Source organism: Clarias gariepinus, chromosome 14 (genome assembly GCF_024256425.1).
Source record: "Clarias gariepinus isolate MV-2021 ecotype Netherlands chromosome 14, CGAR_prim_01v2, whole genome shotgun sequence".
NCBI classification, from domain to species: Eukaryota; Metazoa; Chordata; class Actinopteri; order Siluriformes; family Clariidae; genus Clarias; species Clarias gariepinus.
The window spans coordinates 6,225,566-6,241,728 of NC_071113.1; the positions used below are offsets into that span (position 1 = coordinate 6,225,566).

General features: G+C 37.0%; 3 protein-coding genes across 3 annotated transcripts in view; 2 read left to right on the forward strand and 1 right to left on the reverse strand.

The window, feature by feature from the left end:
- wnk4a (WNK lysine deficient protein kinase 4a) overlaps window positions 1–2,969 on the forward strand; it is a 53,608-nt gene extending 50,639 nt beyond the window's left edge. The window contains exon 20 of the mRNA XM_053511510.1: window positions 470–2,969. Within this exon, the coding sequence (XP_053367485.1) occupies window positions 470–472 (3 nt within the window). The 3' untranslated portion in view covers window positions 473–2,969. The remainder of the gene's footprint in view (window positions 1–469) is intronic.
- A 415-nt stretch (window positions 2,970–3,384) lies between these two features.
- LOC128541207 (cytochrome c oxidase assembly factor 3 homolog, mitochondrial) lies at window positions 3,385–7,421 on the reverse strand. The gene is made up of 2 exons (XM_053511511.1): window positions 7,186–7,421; window positions 3,385–3,679 (listed from the first exon to the last, which is right to left on the reverse strand). Exons 1-2 carry the CDS (start codon window positions 7,382–7,384, stop codon window positions 3,573–3,575), a joined length of 306 nt encoding a protein of 101 aa, XP_053367486.1. The 5' UTR covers window positions 7,385–7,421; the 3' UTR covers window positions 3,385–3,572.
- Window positions 7,422–7,546: 125 nt separating this feature from the next.
- On the forward strand, window positions 7,547–14,355 carry cntd1 (cyclin N-terminal domain containing 1). The gene is made up of 7 exons (XM_053511512.1): window positions 7,547–8,022; window positions 9,160–9,235; window positions 9,331–9,511; window positions 9,598–9,760; window positions 9,859–10,003; window positions 10,807–10,903; window positions 14,055–14,355. Exons 1-7 carry the CDS (start codon window positions 7,842–7,844, stop codon window positions 14,154–14,156), a joined length of 945 nt encoding a protein of 314 aa, XP_053367487.1. The 5' UTR covers window positions 7,547–7,841; the 3' UTR covers window positions 14,157–14,355.
- The last annotated feature ends 1,808 nt before the right edge of the window (window positions 14,356–16,163 follow it).

Below are 16,163 nucleotides of genomic sequence, written 5' to 3' on the forward strand. Positions count from 1 at the left end.
ACAACCACACTAATGGAATCACTCTTTTCTGACAGACAGTCTCTGGTTACTGGAATCTTCTTTTTGCATGATTTTAACGAGGATCCTCTCTAATGACACTTTCTTCAGGTGGGCTGTTGTTGCAGTACAGTCACTACATTTGGACAAAACATAAATAAAAAAAAATGCTTTACACGCGCACACGTACACGTGGTCACAATGTTATAGTAAACAATACACGTGTGCGCGGATGTTGACTATACGAGCAAGGGAGATGATTACCCACAATCCCACAGCGAGAGAGAGAAAGAAAGATAAGAACCGCTGGCTCAGTCGTGATGATGTGACGCTCGGCAGACAAAGCACATGCGTACTACAGTACTCGTATATCAAGACCCCGCTCGTTTAACAAGTTAAAATTTATTTTAAAATTCTTGCAGACAATCCAAGGTCTACAACTTATGTATGCTTTGTCTTCTTTTTTTCACAGTAAACGTCCATAACGAAGCCTGTTGGCGGAACTAGATTAGACTACCTCACCCGGCACATGCTGCCCGCCGTTTTCTTACTCATCCTACTGAGGAAAGAAGGACTTTACACACACATACGGATATTCGCTGCTATCGGACGAGTGCGGCTCAGCAGCGCTTCCTGTTCATACAGTTCATACGTAGGTTTACGTCACTGTCCCGGATTATGCGGCTCCGGATTGTGTTTCCTCTGCAACCCATGGAGCGTAATCCACACTGTGTTTTTGCATACTGAAATATACGCAACCATGCCTTCAGACATGTACGCAGTGCTACTGTTAAAAAAAAAACTCACGCTTCAACAGAGACTAAAATAAAACTACTCCACTACTGCCATGCAAAAATCGTGCTGCTGTAAGGATGCCGTCGTCGCTGCCGATTCCGCGGTGAGCTCGGTGACACAAGAGTAACGCGCATATTTCTGATAGCTCACCAGCGGCTCAATAGTGACTCAGGCCTGGCCCGTGTCCTTTGCACTTTTCTAAAATAAACTGCCTGTAGATGCAGCTGTCAGACCTGCTGAACAGGCATGTGATTCCTCCGGAGAGACCGAGAATAACAAAGTCCGCCGGACTGTGTGTGTGTGTGTGTCTCTCTTGAACGTTTTCTGACATTGTGCTGTAGTAAATGTGACATTACTTAATAGTTGTGATTTAAAGAAAAAATTAAACAAAAAAAATACCATGGCATTTAACTGCTGCTTGATATACTGTAAACCTTATGTACAGTAAATGTGTATTTTAGTTTCTGGGGTACATTTTCTGCTACATGTCTTTTGAAAAATTTTATTTCACTTATTATTATGATTATTATTATTATTGTTATTAATGTGAATCTAAACCTGGACAGAATTGTTTGATTCTTGTACAGTTGAATTGTATTGTGGATGCAATTGTGGTTATTGTTAGGAATTATGCAAGAGATATTTTAAAGATTTTTTTCCCCAAGCAATTAAAAAAAAAAAAGTTAATTTCTACTCTTGATGGTGTACATATTATGTTTTTGAGGAGCGGGGACTTTCGACTGTCCAGAATAATAGAACAAAGTTATTAGAGATATAAAAACTCTCTTTGTTTCTCTATATATCCTCTACTACACTACTGCACTTATACCAGTGTTTCAGCGCTTGGATAAAATCAAGGTAAAAAGTTCTCAGAGCGCCGGAGCCATGACAGCACTGCCAGCTTCATGTTTGAAACTCTGGCCTCCCAGGAACTCCTTTAACATGTGCAAATCGGGGATGGGGAGATAACTCCCAGCTGAGTTCCTGTAATGTGTAAGTGGTGCATTTTCACCCATTAAAACAAAGGACCATTTAGGGAATTCCTGGGAGGCCAGAGTTTTACACCTGAAGCATGCAGTCCGATCATGTCAAGTCAAATCAAGTCAAGTCAAGTAGGCTTTTATTGTCATTTCAACCATATACATTTCTGTACACAGTGAACCGAAACAACGTTCCTCCAGGACCAAGGTGTTACATACGAAACATAAATTAACAACATAAATTAACAAAACTAACTAGCTAACTAAGAAACCTAATAAGCTCAATAGCTGAGACAAGACAGATTGACATTTTAAATGAACAGAAAACTATCCAGGTCCTATACAAAGAGACAACAAAGTGCACATACATAAAAAAGGAGGTGTACTGGGAAAACCTTCTACCCTGATAGTGTCCAAGCTCTAGTGAAACACTAGGGGATAAGTGCATTAGTGTAGCAGAGGATTATATAGAGAAATAAAGGGAGTTTTTATAACCCTCATAACTGTTGTTATGCTGCACGATCAGAAGTCCAGGTTTGACTTGAACGCTCCTCATATTTTCACTGATTAAAAATATATACACACACACACAGAGGCTACTAATCGACCAAAATGCACACAGCACTTCAGAAGTTCTGATTTAGATCGCAGGTAGTAGAGTCGAGTTTCGGGTGAACAGCGATCGTTAGGTGTCCGATGATGTTTTGACTCCTTTTGCTTTGATGCACTTTTTGGTTTAGAGATTTTTCTGTATTACTTGGGGAGTTGAAGCCAGATCTATAGATCTATATATTGTTTCATGAATAAATATATTATAATCTATTTCTTACTTAAGGTCTATGCTGACTTAAATCATTTTAAAATGACAAAAATCGTACAAGGGTTTTGTTTTTGATTAAAGAGAAGGTTAGTAGTTTACCTTACCTTATTGTGACGTTAATAAAATGAATATTAATAATCAATTACAAACTGTGAAAAAAAACATGTTGCCTTTAAATAAGCAGCAAATAAAAAAAATAAATGTGCGAAAAACGTATTGTTTTACAGAATGTGACGCTTGTTTGCAAAGCTGCTATACTGCCATGCATTGTCTGTATTTTTTTCCTCTTGTTTTTATATCCAATATAAAAATGAATATCCTTCATGCTGAAAAATAAAATGTAATTTTATTTGTACAATAAAGCATTAATAAAAATATATATGTGCGTTTGGAGGATGTGTTTGTAAAGTCTAAGACATTTATTTACACAGGAGGAAAAAAACAACTTTACAGCTTATCATTATTCACCATGTAAACATTTTAATCCGCATTTATTTTCTGTTATATGGCCAAATGTCTCAGTAATGTGTCTGAGATTACTGTCCATGGAGCATAAGGTTCAGCAGTGTCCTCTAGTGGTACATTGATATAATTCATTATAGTTATTGATGACATTGATCTTACTCATTGGTTTGTAGCCTGGGAAAAAAAATGAATGAACAGAAGAGTACTTTGCTGTCTTGAAGAATTAATTGCTGAGTTTCAAATGGCTCCCTCGAATAAATAAGTAAAAAATAAACCTTTTGTGGATACAACTAAAGACTCATGATGCAGGAATGGTACAAGCATTCATTTCGGATAATAGTGTACATTTTAATATAAAAGAACATCAAAAATTCAGCTTTTTGTGTGACATCTGAATATTACACATTTCTAGACAAGGCAAACAGGCCCCCCCCAAAAAAAAACCCACAGTGGCCTTTCATTAATGGAAAGTACAGTGCAGAACATCTCTTGGCATCCATGGCTCCTTTTATTATTTAGTTCGCTCCAGTCTTTGGGGCTCGCATTCTGGCAGCCATCTTCGCTTCTTCGTCGATTTCATCCATGATCCTCTCTTGAGACACTGAGTAGAACGTATATCCATCTGGCGAGACTCGGTTAAGGCTGGTCACATTAACATTATAGACAAAAGACTTTCATTTCAAAACTTCTGCATTTTTACAGAGGGTCTGGAAAAGCGTCAAGAGCTTGAGGAAATAAAGCAAAGTCAGGCTCCATGTTGCAACACATTAAGTGCAATAAACAGTACCCACCACATTAAAACCACAAGACCTGAACATACAAAAACTAATCAACAGTGTGTTATTGATTTGATGTAATTTTAAACTTTAATTACATTTTAAACCAATATATAAAAAAAACGTTTTAGAAACTTTAAAGCGAAGTTATTAACTGAAATATCTGGCTACAAATTAACTGCACTATTAAGTTTGTGTACAAACCTAAAAAGGATTAACTAAACATATGCTACACATTATAGTTCTCCCTGTGGACACCGCCGGTGATGTCATTATAATTAGTTTTCTCCTATCTGGATGAAGAGTCATGCTAATTAATGGAACTACTGCTGAAAGACTGTCTGTGTCGATTCCAGATCCAAACCCAACAGAGATGTGTTGAACGGTGGTGAAGGAGACGCTACGCCCAGCTGGATACAGCGGGCTTTGAAGAAGAAATGACTTCATACTAAATACTGTTGCTGAATAGAGAAGATCATTTAGACTTATCAGCCTGAAAAATGACCAATTAACAGCACCGTTAACAGAGGCGTTATGAAGTCTTTACAGAGCATAAGAAGCAGACACATCTCACCATTAACTGTTCAAAGGAAATTAATGCATTTTTTAGACGCCTTCAGCATTCCTTTACAATGTAGAAAGAAATAAAAATCAGGAACAATCATGGAGTTAGAAAGTGACCCCAAACTTTTGAACTCTATATATAAGATAAATCTTTATAAAAGATAAATGAAAGAGGGGGAACCAGAGTATGCGGAGGAAACACACCAAGCTCGAAGAGAACGCACAACCTCAACGTACACAGACCCCGAGGCGGGAATCAAATCGGAAGCCTGATGGCGCGAGGCCACAGTGCTAACCACTATGTCCTGTTTGTGAGAATTTTAAGAAAGTCATAAAAATATAATTTGTCTTTTGTCTAAACATATAAACAACATTTATCTAAAGATAAAAACATCCAGATACATCCCTAGAACCTACTCCAGTTTAAATTAAAATGGCATTAAATTTTAGTTATTATTAAAAATAAATGAATTACAATTAAAATTTGTTTTATTTTTATGTTAGCAGTTTAGTAGGTAAAATGTTGCAGTTCCTATATAATCCTGCAGGTGGTGCACTCTAAACTTATAAGATTAAAAATATTTAAACTCTTATTTATAACTTTTAATTATAAGAAATAATTTATAAAATATATATTTCTCATAGGTACAGAAACTCATGGCCCACCCTGTATTTATTCATCTGAAGGTGGCATAGCATCCTGAGTGGTAGAGCGATTGTTTATTTGCCAAATTTGCTAAGAATTGTCACTTGTCTGTAATTGTAAAATTTTATATCATCTGAGGATATTTATAAAACTGTGACACTTACAGAATCACAATACAAATTTAATTAGCACCTGGGTATAGTGATAATATATTGGATGGTCCCTATAAAAGTTTTCACGTATCAAAGTCCAATAAACGAGTCAGTAACCAGAGTAGAACAGACTTGATCAGTAAAGTGACAGAGATCACAATAGACACTCCAGTAGAGCTTAAGCCACCATTTATGAAGCCCCTCCATAATAAAAGGACTATGACAGGCACTTCACTGACTATGAGAGCATAACTGGATCACAATACAACACAAGTCTCTGAATGATGTTCAAATGACTAAAGACAGAGCTGAGGATCTCAGGTCATAAGCTTACACGTGAAGACTTGAATAACTGCTGCTCAGCTAAATTCGATTTTACGATTAGAAATGTTTTTTAATACATTTGCAAACATTTCTGAAAAAAACTCTTTGGGAGTTGTCATAAACCTTTATTGTGTGTAGACCGAGGGATAAAAAAGGTTGATTTAATCCATCTGAAAGTAAATCTATATAATAAACCCAGCTCATATAATAATAAGTATTATATTTATCGATAATTGATAAATGTGTTGCACAAATGATTCATAACATTTTAATCATGAATTGTCTTTTGTTTTTTTCCTAGCTTGGACTTTTCTTTTGTTTATATTTCATAAATATTTTTGATGAAGAAAATATAAGGTTAAACAGGTCTGATAATCCTGTTTTTTTTTTCATGGCACCTAAGGTCTAACGTTATAGACTGTAATAAATATCGGAGCCGATTTTTTTTTTTTATACATTCATAATTGGGACGAACCGATCAGCCGGTGACCAGAATTAGCTGGTTTTCGGTTTGATTGGTCGTGAATGGCCAATCATCCTCCGATATAGATGAGCGCAGAAGCTTCCACGTGGCAGTTACATCTGCGTTAAAATTAGTCTCCGAACTGCCTTTTTCTCCAAACTCTGTATGCGGATTAAACATAATATTAATAAAAAGCAGCACATGCCCTTGTGCTCGCAGACACTCGACGCATGCGCTTATTGTCAAGTTCAGTTTTGAGAATTTGGAAGCATTTAAACAGGTAAAACGTCACTGTTTCTTTCTAATCCTACAGGTGGCGTACTTTGAACTATTGACACATTTTCATACCCTGTGATAGGACTAAATTATTTGCTAAGTTTATTTAGAAATAATAATTGTGATGGAGGACAGAGATATGGGCTGCTCAGTTAAATGTTAAACTCTTGTATTGCAAGTTAGTTTGTATTGTTTAAATGCTGCGCTTGGTTTTTAACTGAGAAAGTTAATGTTATAAGGAACAGGATACATTTAAATACTCATTAAAATTTTAAAGTGTTTACAATTGCAACAAAATCAGGGGAAACTGTAATATTAACCAAGCATATTCATAAAATAATGATACTCATAGAATCGCAATTTTAAACAAATCGACAGCACAGTATCGCAATAACATTGTATCGGGCGATCCCTGGTGGGTTCCATGTCTAATATTCGTATCATCTAGTCTTTCAAAGATTAAAAATAAGCTTGAAATTAATTTTATTTTTTTAGAATAGGAAACTTTAACAAATGTATTAAAGTGGTTAGATTGGACTATAGTGGATATAAAAACCACAGAAAAGAGTTACTGGTTTTCAACCATAATCAAAATCTTCTGATCTGCTGATGTAATATATATATATATATATATATATATATATATATATATATATATACACACACACACACACACACACACACACATGAGCTTAGCCTTACTTTAACATGAAAACCTTAGCAACAGTGCTGCTTAAAATCTTTCTTAGATCTCTAGACAGCACTAACAACTATATTTCAAGTTATAGCACCAGAAACATTAATTCATATGCCCTTATAAATAAATAAATACAGCTTGATAGCAAGTTAGTTAGTTAGTTAGTTAGTCAGTCAGTCAGCAGATTAGCCTCAATAACCTTGTGTAATGCTAATGCTAAATGAGGATACATATGCCCAGCACCAGGGCTCCAATGGTGAGGCCGGTTATAACATTTCGTGAGCGGAGTTTTTGGCTTTTCTTCCTCCACTGAGCAAGCTCGGCTTGCCGGACGAACTGCAGCTGCTCTCGTGTTAGATTCTCCTTGGCAGGATCTATCCTCTTGGCATATTCTCCTTCAGAGCTAGCTTTACCTTTCTGGTCGGCCATGATGGTTTAGGTTTCTGGGTGGGCTTGTGCGGTCAAAACTGCGTCACATATGCGCAGACAGGCTCTTACCTTTCTGGTCGGCCATGATGTTTTCGGTGTCTGGTTGCGTTTGAGGGGTCAAAGCCGCGTCACATATGCGCAGTCGGGCTTGAGTCTGCGCTTTAAAAGTCAAAATACTACATTACGTACAAATTAATATGCTTTAAATATGTTTAGATATATTTGAAACATATATTGTTTTAATACACCGATTAGTACGGATGTATGCATATTATTTACGTGTTTGTTTTTATTATTACTGTGTAACGCGCATACACGTTACTTTGACGTTCCCGCCTGTCGGAAAACCGGAAGGATCCGGTTAAAGCGGTTAAGAAATGTCGCCATCTAGCTTGTTGTAGAGGCAGCGTCAGTTAGGCCGTATAACAATTAGTAAAAAAATATCATACTTATAAGTATGAGCAACCTGAGACTCAACCCTACAGCGGGAAAAAGGCTGACATCCTCACTGGACCGTTTTGGTCAAGCTTCTTTTGAGCTTTTATCAGACTTCCTGCGCACCCTTAACAACCAAAACAAGTCAAACCTGGAGAACGTTTCAAGTCTATGTGGGAATTTTAAAGACAAAAGAGTAGTCGGTGGGTCAACCCTTCACCCCTGTTGTGATATTTTAGGATGTTCTGTAGTTATTTAGCTTAATTGTTTGACAGAGTCAAAACCACAGGAGGTGGTATCAAATAGTTTCAAGACTAGTTTTGAAAACAAGCCAACAGATGGCAGCAAAACCCGCACACACGGTCACAGGGAGCGCCCATCTTCATAAGTCAGTGTGCCAAAAGACATCGTCCTGTGTACATCGGGAGCTGTGCAACTGGCGCTATCCTGACCATGTGCGTTATCACGTCTGTAATTTTACCATGAAGTTAGAAGAAAGAACGAAACGTGAAACTGGGCAAATCTGCCACAGAAGATGTCTGACATGATTCTGCAAATTTACAGCGATGCTGCAACGAGTCAACAAGCTCAACCTCGAAAATGTCGACCCTCCCGAACATTCGCCAACCTGTGCATGATGATCCTCAGAGAACAATTCACAACATTGCCGCCATTGTCGGATTGTCATATTGAACAGTCAAAGTAAGCCCCACGTGTGATTTGAACAGAGGTGTCAAATGAGTAGAAGTCCTCCACAGTATTTTGTTCCAATCACTTAGCAAATCCAGGTGATTGGAACAAAATACTGGGGAGGACTTTTACTCATGGCATCTGGATTTGACACCTCTAGATTCGAATATGCGTCATGTGGCTGCCAAGTTCATCCCCAATCTGCTGACCCAGGAGCAGAAGGAACATGCCAGGCCAGGCAAAATAAGAAACCTGTTCTTAATCTGTCTTGCCTGGTTAAATAAAGGTAAATAAAAAAACATCGCTTTGAAGTCTGCCATGTCCTTTATGTCGGAAACAATTACCGGTGACAAAACCTGGATCTATGGGAACGAACCTGAGACGAAGCAACAGACTTTACTTCGGAAGAGTCCATCATCTACAAGGCAAGGCAGGTCCACAGCTCCACGGAAACCATTAATAGCGAATTCGACTGACAGGTTTTAAGGCATCTGAGGGAGGATTTACGATGAACAAAAACAGAGTTTGTAAACAGAGCTAATCTTGAAACGTTTTGATACCACCTCGTACATTGCTTTCTTTTAACTGTTATGTCACAGTGTTTTTTTTATCCTGCCCAAATCTAACTATCTGTACTATACTGTATACAGCACATGCTTTTCTTATTTGTGAGGAGTTTAGACTCGACCCTTTAGTGGCTTATCATGCCATTGAAATACTAGAGAGGTAAGTCACCGGACGAGTCACGATAGCACCTGTACGTATTTTACTTTTCAGTCATCTAAAAATACATCTTACCCACCTTGATTTTCTTCCCTCAGATTCATGCTGAAGCACATTGAGAATTTATTATCTCAGCAGAAGAGGGAGGTGTGTAACAGTAGTGTGTGTGGGTTCGAAGGAAACTATGAAGACCTGGTCTTTCAGAGCCTGAGAGACAAATTCTTGCTCTTTATCATTTCAAGTGTGCGAATCGCCAGTAAAGTAACCCTACACGCTAAAGTAAGAGCATAAACAGAAGTTGGAGCTGATCACCTAATATAATGTTTATATGTTATAATAAGTGTGTCTGTGCTTTTTAAATATAGGTGATTGACAACAGTTCTGCATTGAAATATCTTCAGACGGTTGGTACTGACTGTCCCAAAGAGAAAATATTAGAATCAGAGCTTCTCATCTTGAAAACTTTGGACTTCAGAGTGAACGTACCAAATCCTCTGGTATACACAGAGACTCTGCTAGAAGTTCTTGGTAAAGTTCTTTAGTGCTGTCTAGTATGCTGGATTTTCTTTTAAGTTTCACCACAGTGTTCAGATAGCAAATAATATTTTGTTGTGTCTTTTGTATAGGCCACAATGACCCAACTACACCTGTTGCACACCTGCATCACCTGTGCACGTATGTCCTTCAGTTTGTTTACCTGCAGAGGAAGTCAATCTACAGGTCGTTACTTATGGCTGTAACTGGACGTCTCAGCCCGACTTCAGATCAATGGTAATTAAAAAAGCTCTTTGTATTTTTTTATCACCCTTATTTGGAGGTTCACAAAGTCAAACTTTGATTGTGTAGAATAACAGAACACAGTTATGAGAGTTAAAAACTCCTTTTATTTCTCTATATAATCCTCTAATGCACTTAACCCAGTCTTTCACTAGTGCTTGGCGAACATCAGGGTTGAAAGTCTAAAACTCTGACCTCTCAGGAACTCCTTTAATAGCCCAAACATGTATAAGCCAGGACCGCACAAAGGATGCGGCAATATGTATCTAGCCGAGTTCCTGTAATATGCAAGTGGTGTTTATAAATTATTTTGTGTACAGTTCCCACAGACAGATGCGTCTCTTCCACTGTTCGTGACAAGTTATCAGTCAGTTTTCAAGGATCAGGGGTTCGACTTGATAGATTATCCCGGTAACAACAGCAGTGGTTGGGTTGGGATCATTCAGATGTACGGCCTTCTTTAAAACGTTTGCACCATTTAAATGTTTTACTGCAGCTAAGACTCTCATCACTGTACCGTACTTGTCTCCTTATAATTTGTACATCATATTTTTATATCTTCATTCACCACAAATTTCATCACAAGTACCGGGTTAGACCTGAACACCCCTCAGATTACACCTGCATTTACAAGTGCTGAGTGATCAAAACACCCCTGTAGCTGTTGTTTGTCTGTTTGGTCACATGTTCAGAATATTTTGGTCTCATCCCTACAGCAAGGTTCCATTGATTGCCACACACTAAATGCTTTTTGCATTCATTGGCTTGTCATTGGTTGTTTCTTGTGTGTATAACAGGGCCAAGTTTTTGTCTGTGACTGAAGACTGCATGCTGTTAGGGGTTGGAGTGATTGCAGTGGCTGCTTTCATTAACCAAACATCTACTTGGGAGCAGGTAAGTCAGGACTACACTTACAACCAGACCATTACAATAAGACTATGTTCTGTTGATCGCAGGTAAACAGGACATTTGGTATTTTCTCTCTATATGGCATTTTATGAAATAAATAAATAAACATACATTTAAATAAATACATTAATATCAAATGAGAAAAAAACCCCACAAATTCAGGAAATTCTTTTCAAAGATGCAATTTTTTTCAGTGAAGGTCATTTTCCTGTTGTAAGCCTCTTATTATGTTATTAGCATGAGTGGTGTTCAAGTCAAACTGGGACTTTTGCTTGTGCAGAATAACAGGACCCAGTTATGACAGTAAAAACTTATTTTTGTTATTTAGTATGCCTTTTGATATTTTCAATTTCATGTTTTTTTTATTTTATAATTTAATGTGTTTACTTTGTTTTGTATTGTTTTGTATTTTGTCTTATATATTTTTGGTATTAAATTTTTTTTTTTTTTTACTGCTATCTTATTGCCATTTTATTTTCATTTTTTTAAGCTGTGAAGCACTTTGATTCAACGTAGGTTGCTGTAAGGTGCTATATAAATAAATGTTGATCGATTAATTCATTGCTTTCTTTATTTCTATATATTATCCCCTGCTACACTAATGCACTTATCCCCACGTTTTACTAGTGCTTGGGTACCATCAAGGTAGAACAGTCTTGTGAGTATGAGAAGCCTACCAGATTCACATCTGAAATGCTGGGCTCCCAGGAACTCTCTTAATGGCCCAAACATGTGGAAATGGCTTGGAGATGAATGTTGAATGTTCAAAGGAACGGTTGCAGTGGGCTCCGAGCCACATTTTACTGCAGCTAGGAATCTCATCCCAGTACTGTTTTTTAAGACTCAGTCAATCAGTTCTACGCCTTCATTCATGAGAAATTTCATCACAAGACAACCGGTTTGACTTGAACACCCTTTGTAATTTTGCTGTTTCGACTTTAATAAATAATTGTTTTAGTATGTTTTTCCCCTTCAAATTTTTTAAATTAATCATGCCTGGGTGGGTCTGAAAACGGTTCTTTTTAAGGAAAGGTGGGTCTTTCATGTTCTACTTTAAAGTGGAACTGGTCCATAGACCCTTAGATCTACCCACATCATAAACATGTGCTTAGGAGTTCACTAGGAAACCCACAATGATTGTGATTTAAACTGTAATTCCAGGATAAGTCATGAAAATTAACAAGAAAGAAAAATCAAAGGTTGCCATAGAAACAAGGCTATCATTTGTCACATTGTTATTTATGTGATTATGTATTGGTTTGAAATGCTGCTCAACCGGATGGGGTGAAGTCACAGATGACTGTGATACAGATGCCTTCACAAGGTGGCTAATAGCATTCCTTTTACTGTACTGTCAGGTTCAAACATACAGTGTTTGGACATTAACACGTTTTATTTTTGGCTCTGTACAACACCACACAGGATATGAATGGCAGAAATAAAAATGTGATTGAAGTGTAGACTTTCAGCTTTAATGTAAGTGGTTTAACAAAGATACCATTGGGAATTACAAACATTTCTTTAACAAGTCAGATTTATTTAAAGGCCCCTGCATGCTCCAAAATTGGAGAAACCAGCAGAGTTTTAAAAACAAGGTTTATTTTAAAGTTAATTCTCGGATGTTCCCCCTTGCTTTCCTCCCTCCTTCCTTGCTTTCTTATTTCAGCCACCTTCAGGTGTTTAAGTGTCTTTCTGCCTTCAGTTTTGTCTTTAGAATGTGAAAAGCATGCTCAGATTAGGCTGAGGCCAAGTGACTGACACGTTTATTTAAGAACATACTATATCCCAAAAGAAATTTGATGATAGTGTGTTTTATAGTTTACTATGTTAAACTGTATCGGTGTACATACAACCTCAGCCGATCGATAACTTATAACTTTTTTTTTCACCATTCCATTATTCATTTAAAAGAAATAAGGCTTACAAAGAAAATGAAATGGGCAATACTAAGTACCCCCTGATTCCATAGCTTGTAGAGCCACCTTTAGAAGCAACAACTTTAAGTAATTAGCTTCGTCTCTCGTATTGATTTGATCTATTCTTCTTTACATCATTGCTTCAGTTCATTAAGGTTTTTGGGCATTCACTTATGCACAGCTTTCTTAATGAGGAGAACAATTAAATAATTTCAATTTATTTGAGGTCTGGACTTTGACTAGGCCATTCCAAAAAGTTGATTCTTTCATTTTCTTTTAGCCACTCTGATGTAGATTTACTGGTGTGCTTCAGATCATTGTCCTGTTCCATGACAGAATTTCAACCATGTTTAAGTTGTTGGACAGAGGGCCCTACATTTGCTTCTAGAATTCTCTGGTTTCCAGAGGAGTTCATGGTCTATTCAATGACTGCCAGGTGGCTAGGTCATGGGGCTGCAAAAAACAAGCCCACATCATCACCCCTCCTACTATAACTTAGTGTTTCTGCTGAGATGCTGTTTGGTTTTCGCCAACATGGCGCTGGAAATTAAGACCAAAAATCTCCACTTTGGTCTCATCTGTCTATACTGTAGGACATTGTTCCAGAAGTTTTATGGTTTGTTTAGATGCAGTTTTGCGAACCTCAGTTGTGCTTCCATGTTCTTTTAAGACAGAAGAATTGTTCTCCTGGCAACCCTTCCTAACAAACCATGAGAGTCAACCAAATTCTCACTTGCATCAGCACCTTTTTGAGACACATTGAGAACTCACATGAGAATTCATCACAGCTACCAATGTGACTTCATCATTTGAAATCAACTCCAGACATTTTATCTCACGAAATAGCTAAGAACCAGGCCAATGCTGACCAACTGTCTGCTTTCTTTTTGGGAAACTTTATTAAACATGCCAGTAATTCATAAACAGTTAATGTGACATTTTTTTTTAACTCGAAAACTTAAATTGAATTAATGTTGAAAGTGTACACTTTAACCACATTCCCATGACTTCAAGCCAAATTCTTTGTAATGATGTACAAAAGCAAAATTATGGAAATGGTGTCCTTGTTCAAATACAGTCCTTATGGACCTGACTGTACATAGAGACAGTACATACAGTGGATATTGATACTTGATGTTTAAAAAGAATAATGTTAGGATTTAATGTGGGGAGCAGACTAAATTTATAATCCATCATGTGTCTGTACATTTATACTCTAGGTAGTGGAGGAGCTCGCTCTGATTACTGGTATCTCAGCGAAGAGCATCATGGACTTTGCTTATGTGACCCTTGTGCACATCATCAACAAGAAAGTACAATAATCTTCAGGAAACATTGGATCAGAATGTTTAAGAATGTTTGATTCTGCTGTCACAGAATTACAGAAACAACAGTGACAACTTCAAAATGTAAACCGTAAAGATCTCAATGTGTAAAAGAAGCTTAAATATAATTGGATCTTTTGGTAATAGCCAAAAAGTTTAAATATTGCTAGATAAAATTTGTACATTTGATACACAAAAGTGATTTAACGTTTTCAATTGTACAATTTATCAACAATTTATTTTATTATATCTAATTTTTTGGCTGATTCATGATTTTGTATTGCATTGTTTACATTAGTATTACAATAAAATTATTATTATTGTTGTTGCTATTATATTTTTTTCTTTGACCAGGTAGATTTTTAGACATAGGATTTGAAATCAGTGCACATTACTGTTGTCATGGTAACTCCTTACTGGGCTCACTTCCTGACTTGAGCTTGAAGTCCAGCCAGAATGCCAGAGGGGTCAGTGTCCATTTTTTTTTATTATTTTTTTTGCCATTTAAACCAGCATTTTAATTTAGCCCTGGCAAGACAACTGCATTTAGCTCTTAGAATTAAAATGAAAATGTTTAATAACCAACACAATGCACCAAAACCGGTTATACTAAATTGGTCTGTGGAGATAGTGATACTTTGTTACATCAAAATCAGCTGAATGTATAATTACACTCATTTTACCAATCTCCACACTGACACTTCAACACACCTGCATAAAGAATAGACGTGCATATGAAAAACAAAACCCAGATACACAGCCATAGTATGAGAATGTGTTCATGGCCCAGTTGTATATAGCTTTGAGGCTGGGAATTTATGGTTCATTTTATTTTGTCCCTCCATATTAAACCACAAAATTGCATTTTAGCTGCACCATAAAAGACTAATAAAACAAGTCCTGGGCTGAAGGGTGCAGTCAAGCTGTTTGTGAGCAGAAGTCTCTGTTTGGTCTGAAGCACAGACTGTATAAAAAGAGTGGCTTCAAAACAAAACAAGTAATTAAGTATTAGCTTAACTAAAATGCCAAGGTTGCTAATCTAATTTCTAGCATTACTTTGCATTCGTTTAAACGCCATCATTCACACCTTACATGTTGTCTCGTCTTAACTCCTACATTTATTCTGATAAGGTAAACTATAGTTAAAGCTGGTAAGCTAAGGTGCAATCCATCAATTATCGAAATTCCAAAAGGTGTCATAGTTGTGTAAATTGTTATAGATTTGGCTACTGACTGACTCCAGCAGCTCTGAGCACCGCTGTCTATTCTGAGCAGCTCAGAAGTGTTTGAGCGTGCCGGTCATGTTTATTACCATTTCAGTGATTATCAGTTAGTTACAAGATTCAGATCCTACAAAAGATCTCCCAGTGATCATATAGAGACACAAGTGTACACAAGCAGGACAAGCTAAGCATATGCAGAACCTACCTGTGCATTCACTTACGGACTTCCAAAATTATTAAAGCCAAAATTATATACTACACACTTATTGTTCCATGACATTTAATCTTTGCTCCTACAATGAAAAATATTTAGAGGGTAAAAAATTCAATATGGTAGAAAAAAAAAAAGGAAAAAAACCCTGTGCATCAATGAATGGAGTTGTCTCAGCAGGGCATTTATGGGCTTTAAATGAGATTTTTCACACAGGCTGTGCTGTCCACTAAAAACAGTTTGTGTTAAATGAACGAACAGCTCAGTATTGAAGTGAGAGATATTTGATCATTTTATTTTCTACCATATTGAATTTCACCCAGACTGATGAATAATACATTTTTGCATTTTATATATGAAATGTTTCATTTCTAATTTCATCTTAATGAAATTTTTACGTGAGGTTGAGCTCACTATATAGTCTTAAAGCAGTTGCCTGTGTTATGCATATACAGTAGAAGGCAAGCAAGATGTATAACTCACTTATCCTCTGTACCTCTTATCCTGTCCAGGGGCATGGGAAGCCTGAAGCTTATCCCAGGTGATTCAGGGCAGAAGGCGGGTTACACC

Bases quoted from the DNA above. Each gene is read 5' to 3' on its own strand.
- LOC128541207 (XM_053511511.1), bottom strand. From the start codon at position 7,384: ATGGCCGACCAGAAAGGTAAAGCTAGCTCTGAAGGAGAATATGCCAAG. The intron at 3,680-7,185 runs GTATCCTCATTT...GAGTCTCGCCAG, and splicing joins AGCCCTGGTGCTGGGCATAT to ATGGATATACGTTCTACTCA.
- cntd1 (XM_053511512.1), top strand. From the start codon at position 7,842: ATGAGCAACCTGAGACTCAACCCTACAGCGGGAAAAAGGCTGACATCC. The intron at 9,512-9,597 runs GTAAGAGCATAA...TTTTAAATATAG, and splicing joins AAGTAACCCTACACGCTAAA to GTGATTGACAACAGTTCTGC. The intron at 10,004-10,806 runs GTAATTAAAAAA...TGTGTATAACAG, and splicing joins AGCCCGACTTCAGATCAATG to GGCCAAGTTTTTGTCTGTGA.